The following is a 17,908-nucleotide window of genomic DNA, read 5'->3' as shown; positions in this document are numbered from 1 at the left end:
TCGCTCACACACCCCTCTTTAGCGTGAGTTGGAAACAGCGAGTGCACTCACGATCTGAAGCGAGGTGCTAACCGTGTGACCACCCACGAACACGGTCCACTCTACAATAGACTCCAATTACACACTGGCCCAGTCTATTTGACCCTCTACATCCTAAACTCTGCAATATTCCTAGCGACCTCTCTGGGAAAACGAAAAACTTCACTCCACGGATCACACGCCCTTGCTCCTGTGCCTTAATCAACTAAAGAAGAATATCTGGCCTCGCAAGAAGACCATCCCTCTGCTTCGCCTCCTCCGATCTCAAGTAGAATCACTGCTACATCCTCCAGATGAGTTTCCGGAGCCTGCAGTTCAACCAACTACCAACGAATCGATCACTGTGCCAGCAAACTGAAAGGGCCCGTCCTACAGAAGATCTTGGAAACCATAGCCTAAAAATTTGCTAACAAACCGACCTCCTCTGTTAGGAGACCGAAAGGGCTTGTCCCTTGGATCTTAACAGAGCTTCTATAACACCCTCTGCTCAGGAAACCGATAGGGCTTGTCCCTTGGATCCTGTAGCCTATAGCTACAACATCGCACCTTCTATTCTGTTAGGAGACAGAAGGGGCTTGTCCCTTGGATCTTAACAGAGCTTCTACAACACCCTCTGCTCAGGAAACCGAAAGGGCTAGGAGACCGAAAGGGTTCGGCCCTTGGATCCTAACACAGACGCAACAATTATTTCAGCACAGCCAGTGCCACACCTCTATCAAAGAAACCGAAAAGGCACACCCCTTGGATCCTGTACTACAGCAACAACAACACTCCTTTCATCTGGTCAGGAGACCATAAGGAAATTGTACAACATCCTCAACAAAGCTACTGTCACACTTCCACCCAGGAGACCGAAAGGGCTTGCCCCTTGGATCCTGATAGCGCACACACCTCGGATCTCAACACAGACCCTTCAATAATCAAAAGAGAAATGTCGACAACTCGACCCAAACAGCAGACCGCTGTGCGCCCTAAAACAAGACTAAGAACAAAACTCAACACAGCTCCTATGTCTGCTCTAGATTCCTCGCAACTAACCTTAGTTAGTCCCCAACACAGATTACCCCCCCTATAACAAAGACTGATCGCTCAAATCCCGAACTCAATCGACAAATAAACGATTAAACAAGCTTACCGAATCAGATCGACATACAAGCACAAATTCATAGCACAAATACCACAACTGAACATCATGAAATCCAAACCACCAACATCCACAACGATCCCGAACTAGCATCCGCTCGACTAAGAATCCCTCCTACTCAGACATCCAGCGATGTCCAACCAATAGATGCTAACACACGAAGCTACATCAAACAGGAAGAAACAACATCACTGATGCCTCGAAACCAACAATCTCCCCAGCAGCAAATCATTACTGAAAGCGCAGAAAAGGGAAAACCGGAAGCCATTACTAATGATGCTTCGAATAACGCTATTACACAAACGAATTGTAACAGGAAGGATTCTACTCCACAAGAAAGACCTGTATCACCACTAGGAGCCACAATGGCCCCCATCTCCGACTCTGCACCAACAGATGAAACAGTTAAATCATCTGCCAAGTCTCCTAGTGGCACACACCAAGAAGCATTTGCGCCATTTTCTGATTCACACAAACATGAGACTTCAACTGACACAACCAAGAAACCAACAAAGGAGCATCACACTCATACATCCAAGCCCTAGCCCGCTATCCAGGAAGACCCACGTGTGATTACGAAAGATCCTAACAATCATGAAGTTGTCAAACCTCAATTAGATGAATCAAGACTTACCACTACCTTACAAAAACCACCAACCAGTATAACTCAACAAAGAAAGAAAAAGCAAGATTAGCCAAACTTGCGTGGCTACATACCCACAACTCCATCAAACTCGCTCAAGCTCCAGAAAATGCTGCTAACCAAACTAGACTTTCAATGGACATTACAGAAATTGAATCAATCATACTAAGCCTAGACAAATGAAAATAGAAATTCGGCAACACAACAGGAAATCATCAATCGCATCCTACTTCGACCCCATGCATCACACAAGGAATCGGCCAAAGACTCATCAAAAGAGAAACTGAAACGAATCCACCAAGAAACCAAAATATTCCTCCTCGATTCAACTATGATACAGATGAATCCTACTACACGCCTGATCTCACGATCTCAAGAATCAACAGCCTACTCCTTAACTGAGCACACCAGAAATTAAAACTACTAACACGCCATCCAATAACCACGATCATGAGGATTGCACCAACCCAAGGATTCCGACTACTATGCTAGACTTACAAAATATGCTTATTGCAGTGCTGTCTCAATCAATGATCCCCTTTATGAAGTTACACAAATCCATGAACGACAATATCAAAGACCAAGCAACTCTGCTAGCTCCGATACACTCCAAACAGATTTTCATAGAGAACTTCATAGCCACAATTGAATCCAGTTTGAATTTGGAAGCAGAACAATCCAATCGATGGCAACAACGTCTGTCAGAAATAGCAAGAAGCGATTGCCAAGAAAAAAACAAACTAAACACAGAAGTACTAGCTCTCCTTAAAACACATCATCAACACCAAACAGCGCAGCAAGCAGATATAACGATTGAGAAAGCCACACTAGCTCCTCTTGCTAATGAGACATCCCAACAGCAATTTGGTGGAGTTCGAACCATCAGCGTATGTCATACACAACGAAAGACGGAACCTGCTACATCCTCACAACCAGAGTTCCAGGATCCTAACCATTCAACTAAGAATACCACAGAGAAATACCAGATCTTCTCTAAGGATAAACAAGCAACTGCCATCAAACCAGCACATCCAAAATCTAACAAAAAACGACAAACAGGCTCAAGAGCGTTCCTGAGAACAGTGAAGATGACGGATCAAAGACATCCATTACCAATAGAGAAGATGACGAAACAAATCCATCGATTAACAGAGAAGATACGTTGCCCCCCCACAATGGACACTAACAACCCGAAACAGCAGCGGCATACTGGGGCACAACAGATCTGTGGCCCGACAGAGTCACCATCTGAACATTCCATCCAAGATGAAGACCTCCTCAATCTTTCAACCCACGGAGAACAGTTAACAGATGACACACCACCAGCCAGGCAATCCACAATGCCCTTAAGCTTCATAATAATAGATGAGTACACTACTAACTACGAACCGCAATCACCGGACATGTATGAAGAAATCTCTGAAGACTCATTACAAGAAACCTCAGATATATCTTCCAAACCTGACTCATTCGTCTCATCAGCATCAGAATCATATGACCAAATTTCAAATGATTCTATTAGTTCACGAGCATTAAGCAACACCGATTGCATACTTCCATCATTTGTCAATCCGTTACAGCAAAACCAAATCTACAAAATTCATATTGAAAGTAAAACCAACAGATCTGAACCACTAATAATAGAACCAATACCCTCCTCCTCTTTGGAGCGATTCCGCAACTACAAAAGATAACAAAAAAGATTGATCTAATAACTTTCAAAGACGACAATCATTTGCTGAACTTTCCGACCCAAACGACCAAGAACTGATTTTATCAAAGCGTGCCCAGCTGCTCAAACTTGGCTTTAATTGCTGGGCATCTACATCAACAAGAAAATACCAAACAAGGACGCAGATGAGCAACCACACCCATGATCATACAGGAAATGTTCCTATTCGGACTCATGTTCAACAACCGGAATAATGGAACAGAACAGAACGACCATTCAAAAGAATCTATGATTTCAAAACTTCAATTACAGAAACTGTATCTTCAAGAACTTCACTTAACTTCCAATCATAACAATCACTGAAACCAGATCTCACATGGTCACTTTGCTCATGGAACACTAGAAGAAACTTGCATTTGTTCACCCATCCCTCAACTGATCTAGAAAACTATCAAATCATATGTCTGCAAGAGACTTGGATCAGCGAAACGCCAGCGTGCGATGATTTCTCACTTTTCTCAACCCTGCAATAGTTAAAAAACAAGGAAGACCAGCATCATGTCTACTCACTCTAATCAAAATAAACCCTCAATGTACAGTATTGACCAGCGAAAAACATCAATCCCTGGATCCAACTAACAATAATAAGGACGAAGGAGAATCACCAGACTCAAACAACAGATGAAACAAGAACTGCAATATTAAATCTGTACTGGAACCCCACAGCAATAACAACCGAAGCATTCATTGACGGAGTAATCATTACAATTGACAAACTAGCTGGAACTCACTACCATCTAGAAATAATACTCTGCGGGGATCTCAACATTAACTTTTTCACACAGAACGGTACTCCACGAACCCAAGCTCAACTTTCACCAAAAGCAACTAGATGGATGAACGAAATTCTTACTCGGGACCTCATCCTCCTAAACCATGCAAGGAACAACTCCACTTCGTACGTGCCAACATGGGCCAGAGGATCCTCATCTGCAATCATCGATTACATATTCCTCTCACAAACTCACAAATCGGTCAAGTCAGCCCAAACGGTAGTCTCTGACAAAAGCGACCACAATAAACTAACAGTGTATTCACAACTCACCACCAAACAAGATACAACCCTGACAGCATCTGCAGTAGAACTCGATGGAACATCTTCCAGGCTCCCCATCCCACAAGCAGCGATAGCCCATCTACCGACGAAACTTCATGCCTCAAACAAGACAGACCTTGAAAAACTGAATTATGGTTGGATCCTGCTACCTTTCCAACAAACAGTCAAAAACCGACCACAAAAAACCCACCTTCACACATACAACCAGGAAATAGTCGAAAAGAAAAAATCCCTGGGGAAATCGTTAAGACAGTTGAAGAAAACAAAAACGCCAGAAAACATTTTACAGATCTCAAAATTGAAACAATCATATAACAACTGGAAAAAATCTCAACAGAAAATTCTCCTGCAAACAGATGCAGAAACCATAATGAAGACATATAACTCAAATAACACGAGAGCTCTGGAATCTCCTGAATGATAACTCCCAAAAACAGCACAAGCTAACGGCCAACATACCTTAACAAACGTGGATTACACACTTTTCAAACATCTATGCAGCTCGACTATCCCAACTCGAAGAAGAAAAACAATAACAAAACGAAGTGGACAGTAAACGTCACCTATGACGACCTGATCTGTATGATCAAAAACCTAAATACATCAAGAGCACCCGGTCCCGACGGACTTTCAAACGGGGTACTTAAGCAAGGTCCTCCGGCATGGGCAAACTTCATGTGCCAGATAATATCCATCATAAACACACTCAACCAAATTCCAACTTCTTGGAGATCAGCCACAATTGTCCCCATTCACAAACAATGACCTTGTGACCAACCACAGAATTTCCGTCCAATCGCCCTATTGGACCCGCTTGGAAAACTCTTTGCAACAACATTACTCAGACAACTACCATCTTGGGCCACACACAATGGGCGGATCTCAACACGGCAAAGAGGCTTTACTGCCAACGTTGGAACCAATCTCAATCTAATACTATTACACCTGATCAAGCATGAAGCCATCAACAACAAGACCACCATATACGCTGCATTCATCGACCTGAAGATGGCCTTTGACGCCATATCACGGTATAAGTTATGGCCAAAACTGAAAACATGGAATTGCCCCCCCGAACATTCTGGAACCAATAATCCTACTCTACTCAGAAACATCAATAAAAGTGAGACTTACAAAACAAGGTACGACCACCAAACCGATTACCACATCTAATGGCCTAAAGCAAAGGTGCCCTCTAGCAGCAACCCTTTACAATCTGTTTACATCAGACATTGAACAGCATCGGATCATTAACCAAACTAATCCACCGAAAATAAATTCAACACCTGTTCCTCTTATGGCATATGCCGATGACATTATCTTGCTCGACAAAACCCCTTCTGGATTAAAAGCTGCCTTGACATCACTGAGCAACTACATGAACAACAACAAGTTAACAATTAACATCTCAAAAACAAAGACTATGACTCTAACCAAACCACAATCAAAAACAATACATCAACCACCATTCAACATTAGTGGAATCCGACTAGAAAATGTGACAACATTCAAATACCTCGGCATATTAATCAACCAATCCAAGACCGAACAACAATGGCTGGATAAAGTAGAACAAAAGGCACAAACACTGGCACGCCAAGGCTGCATACTCCACAGGAAATACGGAAAATTCTCATTCAGACCAATCATTGCCTATTACAGACTAAAATACATTCCGATAATAACCTACGGAACAGAAGCAATGATGAATACCGAAAAAGTAAACTGGGCGAAATTTGAGTCAACCTTTTGGCGTAAGATTCTCCATCTTCTACACTCATACCCTATGCCGAGAATACAATATGAACTCGCAACTCAATGTATTGGATCCATTGTATGCTGGAAAAGATTAGACATTTACCGAAAAATACTATCTGACGAGAAAACTCCTGCAATTCAAATTCTGAAAACCCAACCAAACACCTTTAACAAGACGGTGCTAGAAAAATGAAAAAATCTATCATCAAAGAAATGGAAAAGGAAGAGATAAATGAAGAACTCCTAACTATGCGTCCTCAACATGCCAAAACTAAACTTTTGCAGAATGATTTGGTCAAAACCATCCAAATGAAAAATCCAAATTACAAACAGACCCTTCAATGTAAACAAAGACAACAGAAAAATACATGAACCACCACTGTATCTTCTACTATTCCCAGACCAAAGTATCAGGTCAACGTTTCTATGAATTCGTCTGAACATTTTACTAACTAAATCTCATCTTGCAACAACAAGACAGATCGACAGTTATGGAATGTCAGTCCCTCGCACCTCAACACAAACAATTTGGCACCTACTTCGATCTCGCATCGCAACAAATGAATACGGAAGAAAGGTGGGCTGCCATACTCAGTGGAAAAAAATACAAATATATATACACAATTTCCCTGTTCCTTTCCAGCATCCTTGAACTCAACGGAAGAAGCACCTGAATCTTGTCCCAAGACTGTCCCCCTTTTATTTTTCTCTCTCTCACTCTCTTATCACAACGATTCCAATCCACAATGATGGAAAAGTTTGAAATCAAACTGAAACATCAAAAAAAAAAAACAAGCTTCATCTGAACACATAAACAAGCTGTCTTTCCATCGCTCCAGAAAACACACAGTGTGCTCAGAGAAATGGGTCTCTATTCAAGCTTGAAGTCAAATGTTCATGTGTGTTCACAGAATGCATTTCATTTAGACTCCATCTTGGAATCAAAGGTTACATTTTTTGTAACCGTTTTACAAGTAATTTTGTATCCAACTATTAATGTGTTACCTAACACTCACCCTGGCTCGAAGAACACCCTTTCCCTTCATGATTTTACTTGCCCTAGATAACACTGTAGCAATGCCTATCTAATAGGGATAGGAAGCGGGAAACTGGCCTTAATACTACAATGAAACTATGATGGCATATAGCACTTAGCTATACAACAATTTCTAAAAAAAACCTTTTTATTAAAAGAATAGTTTGGGATAATTCTTCCAATACTGTGTCCATCGGATGGTCAGGCAGTTCGTGTGGGAGAAGGTTTCTCAAGAGCAATTTATTCGTCCTCCGCGAGGTGTGCGTGATCCATTCATTGATATATTAATATAAAACCTTACTAGAGAGGTGACGGTTAGTCCATCATACCCCTCTCTTTCAATGATGAACTTGAGGATAATACGTATCTATATTATAACTGATGTTCATTAAAATAGACCACAGTGATCACATTTATATGTTCTCAAAAACTGAGATTGTAGAGAAATATGATAAATGCTGTTAAGGCTTAGTCTCCTAATTGTTGGGAGACAATATATTTGCTCAATGGTTTCTCTCTGTGTCTCTCTTAGTTCAGAGGCATCTAGAAAAGTCAGGTCGACCGGTTTCGATGACATCTTTTTCATACGCCATCTTCTTCAGGACCGATTTCTTAAAGTTTCACAAGTCAGACAGATCGCCCGTCCAATTCGGCACGTGGTCCAGCGTACTCTGATATATATTCTGTTACGATGACAGTGTTTGCATTGATCAGAGTATTTCCTTTCTAGGTGCTGGTTATAGCTTAAACTGTAACCAAGTCTTTCCTTCTCCTGAAATGGGATGATATTATTTCTCCTCCATATGGGAACAAGTATGCAGCGAGGCTCCGTGCGGAATCTCGCGCTGCTTGTTTTCCAAGAAAGGAGCTGCACAGGCGTTGCTACAGCATTATCTAGGGCAAGTAACATCATGAAGGGAAAGAGTGTTCTTCAAGCCAGGGTGAGTGTTAGGTAACACATTAATAGTTGGATACAGAATTACTTGTAAAATTGAAGCCTTACCTGTCCTTGTTTTGTGTGTTATAAAATGATAACGATAACAGGAACGAAATAAACCCAACTGAGGTGAAATTTTAAGAAACAAAATATCCCTGTATTGTTTGTAAATGTTTTGTAATGCATTACACCATTGCTACCTTGATTGGGCTTTGGTTAACCTCTCATAGTTCCCCTGTTCACTATAACTAGGACGGCCTCCTAAAATCTGTCCACCAGGTCAGATTCTAGAAATCACTCATGGGGGAGAGCTCCACCCCCCAGGGGGTTGATGTCCATGGAGAGGCAGCTGCGGTCGTGCTGGTCATCCACTGTAGGACCTGATTTAACCTGGTGGCGGCTCGCTCTCGGGGGCGAAGACAGTGAATGCCTGCGCCCTGCAAAGCAGCTCTTTACATTGGAACGGATACTGGAGTGATAGGCCAGCCCCATTCCCCTGGCACCTCAGGCTCCCCCGTGGTGTGGCAGCGCAGCAAAGCACCAGACGGCGCAGCAAAGGAGCTGGCGGGAGCCGATTAAGCCTTGTGCCGAAGGCTCAGAGGTGACCCTGCCTGCACCTGAGTGAGAAGGGACACAACATGCCTAGATTCCTCCATCATCCTCAACCTATAGCAACTGCAGGGTTTGAGGTGGGCAACTTCAGGGTTTGAGGTGGCGAAACAACTGAAGCATCCCAAAAGAGGAGACGTCCTTACCATAATGCAAAGCCAAGTAAAAGATTAACACAAGAACAATGATATTGTTGCACGTAAAAGACCCACCAGTGAGAAACCCAGTGGGGGATGAAGCAGCAGCAAAAGAAGACCTAAGAGACTTACTGGAGGAAATTACAAAGGAGCTTCAAAACAATGTGATGGAAATATCACAATAACTCTCATCCCAGGACAAACATGTGCTCACCAAATGTGTTTGCGTTTGTAATTTTACCCCCAGAGACAGCACCGTATCAGATTCGATTACTCCCCACTATGCGGGCATGCGTGTGGCAGCGACCGGACTCTCAGATTTATGTGGTGGACTTGTCCATGCATACAACACTTTTGGGAGGAGATTGTCCAAAATTAAGGATATCGCCACCTGGACCCAGTATACTAGTGTTGGGGGAGACAGGGAATGAATGCCAGTATCCAATGTTGGGCACCATGGCCAAACTTCTGTGGCAACTTCTGATGGCGAAAATCGGCAGAGCCATGGAAACATTCAACGCAGTCTGAAAACCATGTATAGATTTCATGGATTCAGGCGGACGAGGGTGAACATAGACCGTTCATAATGAGGGGAGTTAGGCTAAACTGAGACACGGGTGAACAATGAAGGGGCAATAGCTAAACAAGATAATGTGCAGTTACGGTAGAACGACTGGGAATTTGTGATTGTCTACACCCTGGGCCACAGTTGCCAAAAGGTGCAGGGAGATATAGGGGCTTCAGGGAATATCAGATGCAAACCAGAATGATTGAGTTTCAGGGGGATGAGGGGCCTGTGAGATAGATGAGCTTTATGTGATGTTAAGAGATGCAAACTACAAAGTTTGAGTTTGGGGGGGTGCAGAGGGAGGGGTGTTTGTTTTGTAACACTGTTACCTGCTGACATATAAAAATAAACTCTGGTAAAAAAGGAAATGTCACCTGTACAGCTGGTCAGGAGCTGTGGTATGATGCAACAACTAGATAAGACAGGTCTCAGTATAGGTAATCCTTTGCTAATGCATCTTTAGGAACTATCACATTTCCATTGCCTCTATATGCATTCCAGGTAACGTCACAATTTTGAAACAGTTCCAGTTCTGCACCAATACCTCTAGTGCAGCATTAGCAAAAAGTTATGTCCTAGAAAAGCTAGAGGGATTTGGGGATCGAGAGAGGAATGGACCTTGCAGCATGGAAACATCATAGAGGCCAATCTCTTAGTGACTATTTGGGTCATCTCGAAAAGGTGATTGGACTTATCACCAGTGCACAACTAACCAACACTGATACAAACAATTGTGAAATGAAAATAGTCCCTGATAGGAGTACTATAACAAAGCAACTGTTGTTGAACTTCATTTGGAATGTCACTACAGCTGGAGCACACTTGGAATGGGGCTTTGCCTGCGCCAAAGTCCAGTATTTCCTTAATGAACAAGTGACAAGCATTTGTGATTAGGTACAACATCAAGACTGGCCAGGAGAGCTCACTGAGTTATCTGGAGTGCTCTCAGAGCTGTGCCCATAGAGAAAAATGTGGAAGTATAGCAGCTGGAAATTTCAATCGATGCTGTGTTCTTTTCAAGCCAGGGGGCCTAACGATGGCATCTGGGCCCTGGCAAGTCAATGCCTGCCGAGCCTGTGTGGCAAAAGCTCTCTTGGAACTGGGTGGCACAACGTGTTATCTGGCAAGGGCAAATTCCTGGACAGCCATTCCAGTTCCTGACTAGTGCCCCGGAGATAATACTAGAGAGGTGGATAGGGTTAGCAACAAATTGATTATTATAGCCTCTCGAACCTCCACAGCTGTCTATGTAAGTTAGACTTAGGGCAAGTGATGCTGGAAGGAGACCGGATCTGTTGATTCATCCATGGTGGAACAGAATTATCTGAGGCCAACGTCTGTTGTATATGAGTTAGTGGACCACCCTCTGTAGAAATACATTTTCTGCTGAGGACACACAGCAATGTACATAATGTTTTCGGGCCGATGGAGAGATCTAGTTGAGTAAGTATAGAATCTGAAACTTCCCTAGATTGGTCAACATTGGTTCCACACAGGGTTGAAAATCTATTAGAATTCTTACCCCAGGTCCAAAGAATCACTAATGTAAGGAAATAATTACACATTGTAGAAACAGGGTTTGATAAGGAAAAGGAAGCTTTCCAAGTCGCACACTGGTATGCCACTTTGTACACTCTTTCTCTTGTTATATGTGCAAAAAAGTAAACATGTAGCTCAGTTGATTGTCTTGCAAGACAATAAAGCAGTTTGTCTGTGCTACTAGCTCCTCAAATGGAGTTCCAAAATCCACCGGTAGGTGGCAGAGTGGTGAGGCTTAGACTTAGGAGGGGTGTGACAATGGTCTAGGGCTACAACGATGATCTGTATAATTGCTGCAGGAGTCCTCTTTTTATCCAGAATGTGGACTGGAATCTTCGCCAGGACCACTAAAGGTAAGGATCTGCACCATTCAACCGGGCAGTGGCTATCCAATAGTCGATAGCCACTTGCCGCACAATCCGACCAGCTACATACCTTCAGGTACCAGGATGTGGACTGGGACCAGACATACATTTCACAAACCCATGGTGTTCGCGAGTCACAACAAAACTGTCCTCCAAGTTTATCTAAGAGAGAAAATGCTTGCACAGTTTGCACGCCTGCGCTGCCAATGTAGTGTGCGTCTTAACACAGCAGAGGAGCTAAGGAACCTCACAGAACCAATCACTGTGTAGAAAAAGATTCCAAGCCATGCCCCATGAAAATCTGTAAACACTCTATCAGCATCAATCAGGACTACCAAATTACCTGATACAAAACATATACTAATAGAAGCATAACAAACAAAGATGAGGGAGGAATAACCTATCAGGGACGAGATCAGAAGCCAATTCCCAGTCCAGGTAATATATAAGGGACTGGAAAAACCTAGTGGAAGGGAGATTCCCGGAAGAGGCAGATGGGCCTGCTTGTGCTCCCTTGCATAAGGGGTGATTCCTGAACCAAGGAACCAGACGAAGAGTACCACCCAGAACATGGTAATGACCATTTGGAACTGACTAGAAGAATCCAGACTGGAAGCAGTCCAGGCCTTAAAGCACTGATAAGAGAAACTGCCCAGTGGGCTTGGAAAGCGACTCCAACACCTTCAGAGAATTGAAAGACCAAAGTCTGAGGTTATCCACCAGTGACGCTAAGGTAAATAGGAGAGGGACTGGACCTGTGGCAGGAGGGTGAAATAATACGGGCTGCCTGGAAACACCGCAAATTCGGGAGGGGAGTAGAAATACCCATTACAGCTGGTGTACATCCTGAACAAAACCAAGGCTTGTGAGGGACCAGTTATGAATCCTGAACCAAGCCTAGGTCTGGGAGAGGCCTGTTGTGAAGCATGAAGCAAACACAGGTCTAGGAGAGACCTGTTGTCATGCTGAGAACCACACAGGCAGAGAAAGTCCAAAGGTGACTGTTACATGGCTGAGGGAAAGCCTGAAGAAAAAGATACCAAGGAGAGGTCTTGAAATGCAAGGTGAAAGCAGAGAGGCAAGATGAAGAAACTGAGTAACAGCTACACAAGTCTTCCTAGGGGAGTTCTTCGGTCTGTTGCAATAGAAAAGGGCTGGACTTTGAAGGGTAGGTTTGTGAGCTTTTGCTTTGGGTCAAACCCGTGGAACATTTACATTGTTGGATAAGGGTTTCCACAAGGCTAAAGACTCGATAAGGTCCTTTTGGAGATTTTTACTTTTCAGGATAGGGAGACTCAGGGAGAGGCAAAGACATATGTGGATAGGTTAAAGCACTTTATGATGTGAACAATAACCATATAAGGTGCTAGGCACTTGTAGGACAACTCCACTTTCTATTGATCCACCCTGTACACTGTTTTCATTAAGGTGATCCGTCTGCTTGGCGGTTCTTCCCCTAGAAGCTACAGGTGTTAGCCAGCCCCTAATGATGTTAGCTCTAGTAATAAAGACCATACTGTCTGACCCAACTTAAGTCAGTGTCACATGTATCATTGCTTGGCCTACCACATTTCCTTTCTAATGCCTTCACATTTCTCTATAAATCTCTCACTCGTGTTTACCTTTCTTTCTAGACTTCTCTCTTCCTGTGTCTTGCAACCCCATGACTTCCCTTCCTCCCCTAGGGTCACTTCCTGGGTTTGCTTTTCACACAGTTGGACATGTGGAATTAACTAAAGCATGACTAAAAGCTGGTTCTTTAATAATCCAGCCGACAAAAGGCATGCATTCGAAGGGAACTGAAGAGACTCACCTGTTGCTATTCCATCGAATAGTGACAAGACTCGGATAGGACGCCGCTGTTCAATAGTGATTACTGGGTAGGTCCTGAGTGGTTCCTACAGATATCAAAGGAAAGGAAATGGAAAGAGGGACAATGCAGGTTTAATAGCAATTATATGTCAAAACATATGAAAAAAGGCAGCAGGAAGAACACCCTCTCAACCGCTTGTGCCTCTTTCTTCCCCCTACTTCCCTTACCTTCCTCCTGTAAAGCAGGATAGCCTATTGAAGGCTGGCAGAAGGAAGCCACAGGGTCACTTCAGGGAGTTCCCATTTCCCTGTATTCCCACTATCAATCTCCCACTAGGTTTCCCTTTTTTTCCTGACAGTAGCTTATATCAGCTGCAGTCCTAGTGGGCCTAAAGTTAGGCTTTAGGGGAAGACACACACAAACACACATACACGCACACACAAAAACACACAAGCATACACACACAATGTGAGGATGGATGTGTTTCTAAAAAAACTGTCGACCAATCCCTACTATAATCCATACATTTCAAGAGTAACCACAGAAAAGTTCTTTAGCGCAGTCACAGTCTCAGTGGTGTTAAGTGTCCAATAACTTTTCTTTACTTGGTCTTGACAGACGATCCAGTGGATGAGTGCTCCTCCAGTATTCTTTAACCATATGACACACTCCTACTGGGGCAAGACCATTCAAGTTCATAACCACCACCTTGGGTCTCTTTAGAGTTTTACTGAGGCAGGTTTTTCTCTCCTATTGAATTGGGGGCTCATCAGGACAAATGTTCCCCTTCTCATTTGGGGCCTTTTCAGGCTGCAATAATTATAGATCCCAGCTAAGGGCTGCCATCCTGCGCATGAGCCTTCCATAGGCTTGAGTCAACTTGTCAGGGTCAAAGCTGCTCTTTCTCTCTGGTGGTTTGGGAGCTACCACCAGTATATGTTATACTGCCTCCAGCAGGCAGCCCTCTTACTCTTTCTCATTAGTGTTCTCTGGCACCCGTCAGCTTGGCTGTTATAAAATATGTTCTTTTTTTTGCTCCTTTCCAGCCATAGACACCTACGGAACCTCCCAAACATTTTACCTATTGCTTTGAAGCTATCCTGACTTTTTAAGGTAAGTAAAGCCTGTTTTATAAAACATACATAGACCTTCAACTAACTCTTAATGAATTGAACAAATATCTGTCAGAGTATAAAATGATTTTAAATATAAAGCAAACTGCAATACCGGTATTCTCAGGTCGAAGAACTAGAAATCATCCTGACTGGCACATCTCTGGGACTAAGATTGGAATCTATCAAGATCCGATTTATTCGGGTTTTCCAATTTATAATAAAATTAGGAATGGGGCTCTTAACAAAAGAATAAAACAAAATTGGCCCCTCTATTTACAAAATCGAAGATCTCCTTAAAGTACTGCAAGTTTTCGTTAATACTGGTCATCCAATTCTATGCAGGCAAAGTAAAGCCGACAATTGTATATGGCTTAGAATTAATGAAGTTGGATCTTACATTTTTATATAGAACCGAGGATATATTTTTGAAAATGCTATTGGGTGTCTCTAGCGGCTACACATGTGGGGTGGTTCAATTTACTCTCCAGCGCTACGCACAAATACCTGTAGCTTTCGGTAAAGTCAATTCTGGTCCGCTCAAACATCAACACTGGGCGAGCCACTCTTTTTTGGTTAAATAGCATTACCTGAGTCTTTTGCCTATTAATAACCAGCAAATTTTCTGTGGCATAACTCCATAGCCCCGCTACAAGCTTTCTCATGCCAGCGAAGGTCGCATCCATAAAGACCAAATCGTCAGCATAAGCCAAATATTCACATGTTCCGTGCCGAATCATAGGTGGGCAAGTACCCAGCTTCTCTAGGTATTCCGGTAAATCTGCTATGTACATGTTAAACAAAAAGGGGACCAATCTACACACTTGTTTGACACCTCTAGATTTTCCATAGGCCGTTACAATGTCCCCTCATTGCCCAGCCTGACCTGCACAGTATTATCAGTATGGAGCAGTTTTACAAAATGTAATAATACTGCAAGACAACCCTTGGTTGCAAGTTTCACCCAGAGCCTCTCCCTGGGGATAAGGTCAAAAGCAGACGTAAAGTCCACAAAGAGCGCATACAGGCAAGGGCCACCCCTAGTCCTTGTGCCCTTGATTAGTCCGCCTAGAAGCGATCCAAGATCTTGTTGGAATCAGACCATGCCTGGATGCGATACAGTATAAAAGAGGCAAAGCGCTTTCCAGGTACTTCTAGCATGGCCAAAAGACGATAATTACCCAGAGACATCCGATCACCTTTCTTATACATTGGGGTTATTATCGCCGACAGCCATGAGACAGGAATCCTGCCTTCGCACGTCACCTTCCCAAACAAGATTTCCAACATTAACGCCCAGTGCTCAGGACCCTTTTTTAACACAAATGCAGCCAACCCATCAGGGCCTGGAGCTTTGGATGATTTAAGTTTTTTAATTTTAAGTGAGATAGATTCCAGATGGATTGTAAAGCAGCTCTCTCGCTAGCTTCCTGTCTCGACATGTTTGTGATCCAATGGGGACATCTCAACATGATCAATCCATTGAGCTTTGCTCACGGGGTTGACTACTTTTCCCCCTAAACTACCCTTGGCTGCTCCCAGTGCCTGCCACATCTTCCTAGTATCACCCGAGCACAACATTCCAGCCATCTTTCATGCTTTAGAGAATAGTGCCACCATTTGACCCAGCATTGGTAGCAATTTATCATTATTTCAAATTGCGCAATAGCCCTTGAGACAGGGATCTTACTCTGTACCTGACTAATTTCACGTCCCAGTTCCCTTTTCCCCCACTCTAAGCCGTTTGTCATAGCGATGGCGTTTGTCAGACTGATTGCAAATGGTGCCCCAACCTTCACGGCTGCTAATATAGTGGTTGAGAACCATCCGTCCATTTCATCAACTGCTCACACTATTGCCGGCATGATTAACCTGCAGCTCCCCAGACGGTAGAAAAATATCTAAAGATGCGTTCATTTCAACCTCTAAAGTTAGGATGCTGTATCCTCGTTTGAAGAGAGCGCGCCATAAAGACATGATTGGCAAAGAAGTAATCGAGCGTAGCCTGCCTACTACCCACCCTCCACGTAGTCAGTCTCGGGATGTCACCCTTTAAGCAGCCATTCAGCATGAACAGATTCCAGTCAGTCATGAAATTCAGCCATCTATCACCGTGCACATTATGCTTAGGGTTACAACCATTCTGGAAAAACGGCAACATTAATGCTATGGGAGCATCTGCATCGGGCATTAAAGTTCCCCCCAATAAGACTAGCACCATCCCTGTTGTCCCATGTCCATCCGGCAATGACATCTGCTAAGGCTTTCTGGATGTCATCCGTCTGTGATTCCCCCAGGGGGGTCATAGGGGCAAACAATCAGCGTGGAGGATTCAGTGGCCCCAAATTCGACTGCTACTTCTGCCACTAGAACATAATCCATGCAGTTGGTCGAGATAATTCTGAGCAATTTCAGAGGGTGTCTAACCCCAATCAGGAGGCTGCCACATGGGCGTCCATGTGTCCCTTTTTTGGCAAGGGCCTGGTTAATTTCAAAGCCATCAACAAAATAGGGCTCCCGCAGCCAAGCCTCCTGTAGCATAAAAATATGGTTGTCTGCTAAACATTTCACTGAGACTCCAGTCCCCATCAAGTGGACAAATCCCCTAATATTCCAGGAAGAAATATAAATCCTTCATTGGCCCTTGATGGTTATTGCTAGAAGTGCTGCCGCTAACCATCGCAAAACTCTCTGTATCTCATCAATATATGCCTCTCCTTCCACCTGACCTTCCGGCTTCTGCTTTGGTAAGAGATTGAGAGTGGTTTTGATCCCTTGAGCAGGGTCAGGGGTCTCAGGGTTTATGTCCAGATCAATGCCAGGTTTAAACAGTTGGTTTTTATAATTTTGAATCAGCTGGATCGAATCAGAGAACCTACAGTGGATTCGAAAGACATTTGAGAGCCTCAACAAAAGTAAAGTCTTCCGAGACTAATACTCTCAGAGAAGGTATTCGATGTAGCATGGTAAGAAGCTCTGATCGAATAACCCACTTGTCTCTCTTCCATTGGCAAGTTCTTTTGATGGTGAAGGCAGATGCTTCCAAATCAATCTTTCCCCCTATCTGCACCATTTCCGCAGCCGGCTTGGCGGGGGCGCGTGGAACAACACCTCGCTTTGCTCCCTCAGGGGTTGAGCAGGTGTTCCGTCTCCCTTCGCCATGCCCATTCTACGTATGAATTTCCACTTCAGCCACAGAGTCATCGTCTGTGTCGTTGCTGTCAATTGACTTAACGCTGGGCAATATCCAACTAGTTAATGTGCCAGCTTTTTTTTTGTCAATCTTCTTTTCTGACGGGCGCATTTGTTGCGCGCTCTTTTGGATTTCTTCCCCTGTATAGACTAGTCCCGAGGGACATTGCCAGCCTTTTTTGATGCAGAAATTTGTTTTAAATTGGCCTTTTTGGCCTGTCGTTTCT

The 17,908-nt window shown here is 43.5% G+C and overlaps 1 protein-coding gene across 3 annotated transcripts in view; it reads right to left on the bottom strand.

Moving 5' to 3' along the window:
* Positions 1 to 17,908, bottom strand: part of DNMT3B (DNA methyltransferase 3 beta) — a 668,820-nt gene that overhangs the window by 126,898 nt on the left and 524,014 nt on the right. For all 3 annotated transcript variants that reach the window (XM_069651024.1, XM_069651025.1, XM_069651026.1), the window contains one exon: positions 13,378 to 13,462. In XM_069651024.1, coding sequence (XP_069507125.1) covers positions 13,378 to 13,462 — 85 coding nt within the window. The remainder of the gene's footprint in view (positions 1 to 13,377; positions 13,463 to 17,908) is intronic.

This window comes from Ambystoma mexicanum, chromosome 3p (assembly GCF_040938575.1).
Source record: "Ambystoma mexicanum isolate Mex_15411 chromosome 3p, UKY_AmexF1_1, whole genome shotgun sequence".
In the NCBI taxonomy this organism is placed as follows: domain Eukaryota; kingdom Metazoa; phylum Chordata; class Amphibia; order Caudata; family Ambystomatidae; genus Ambystoma; species Ambystoma mexicanum.
This window is presented reverse-complemented; position numbering and strand designations above follow the sequence as displayed.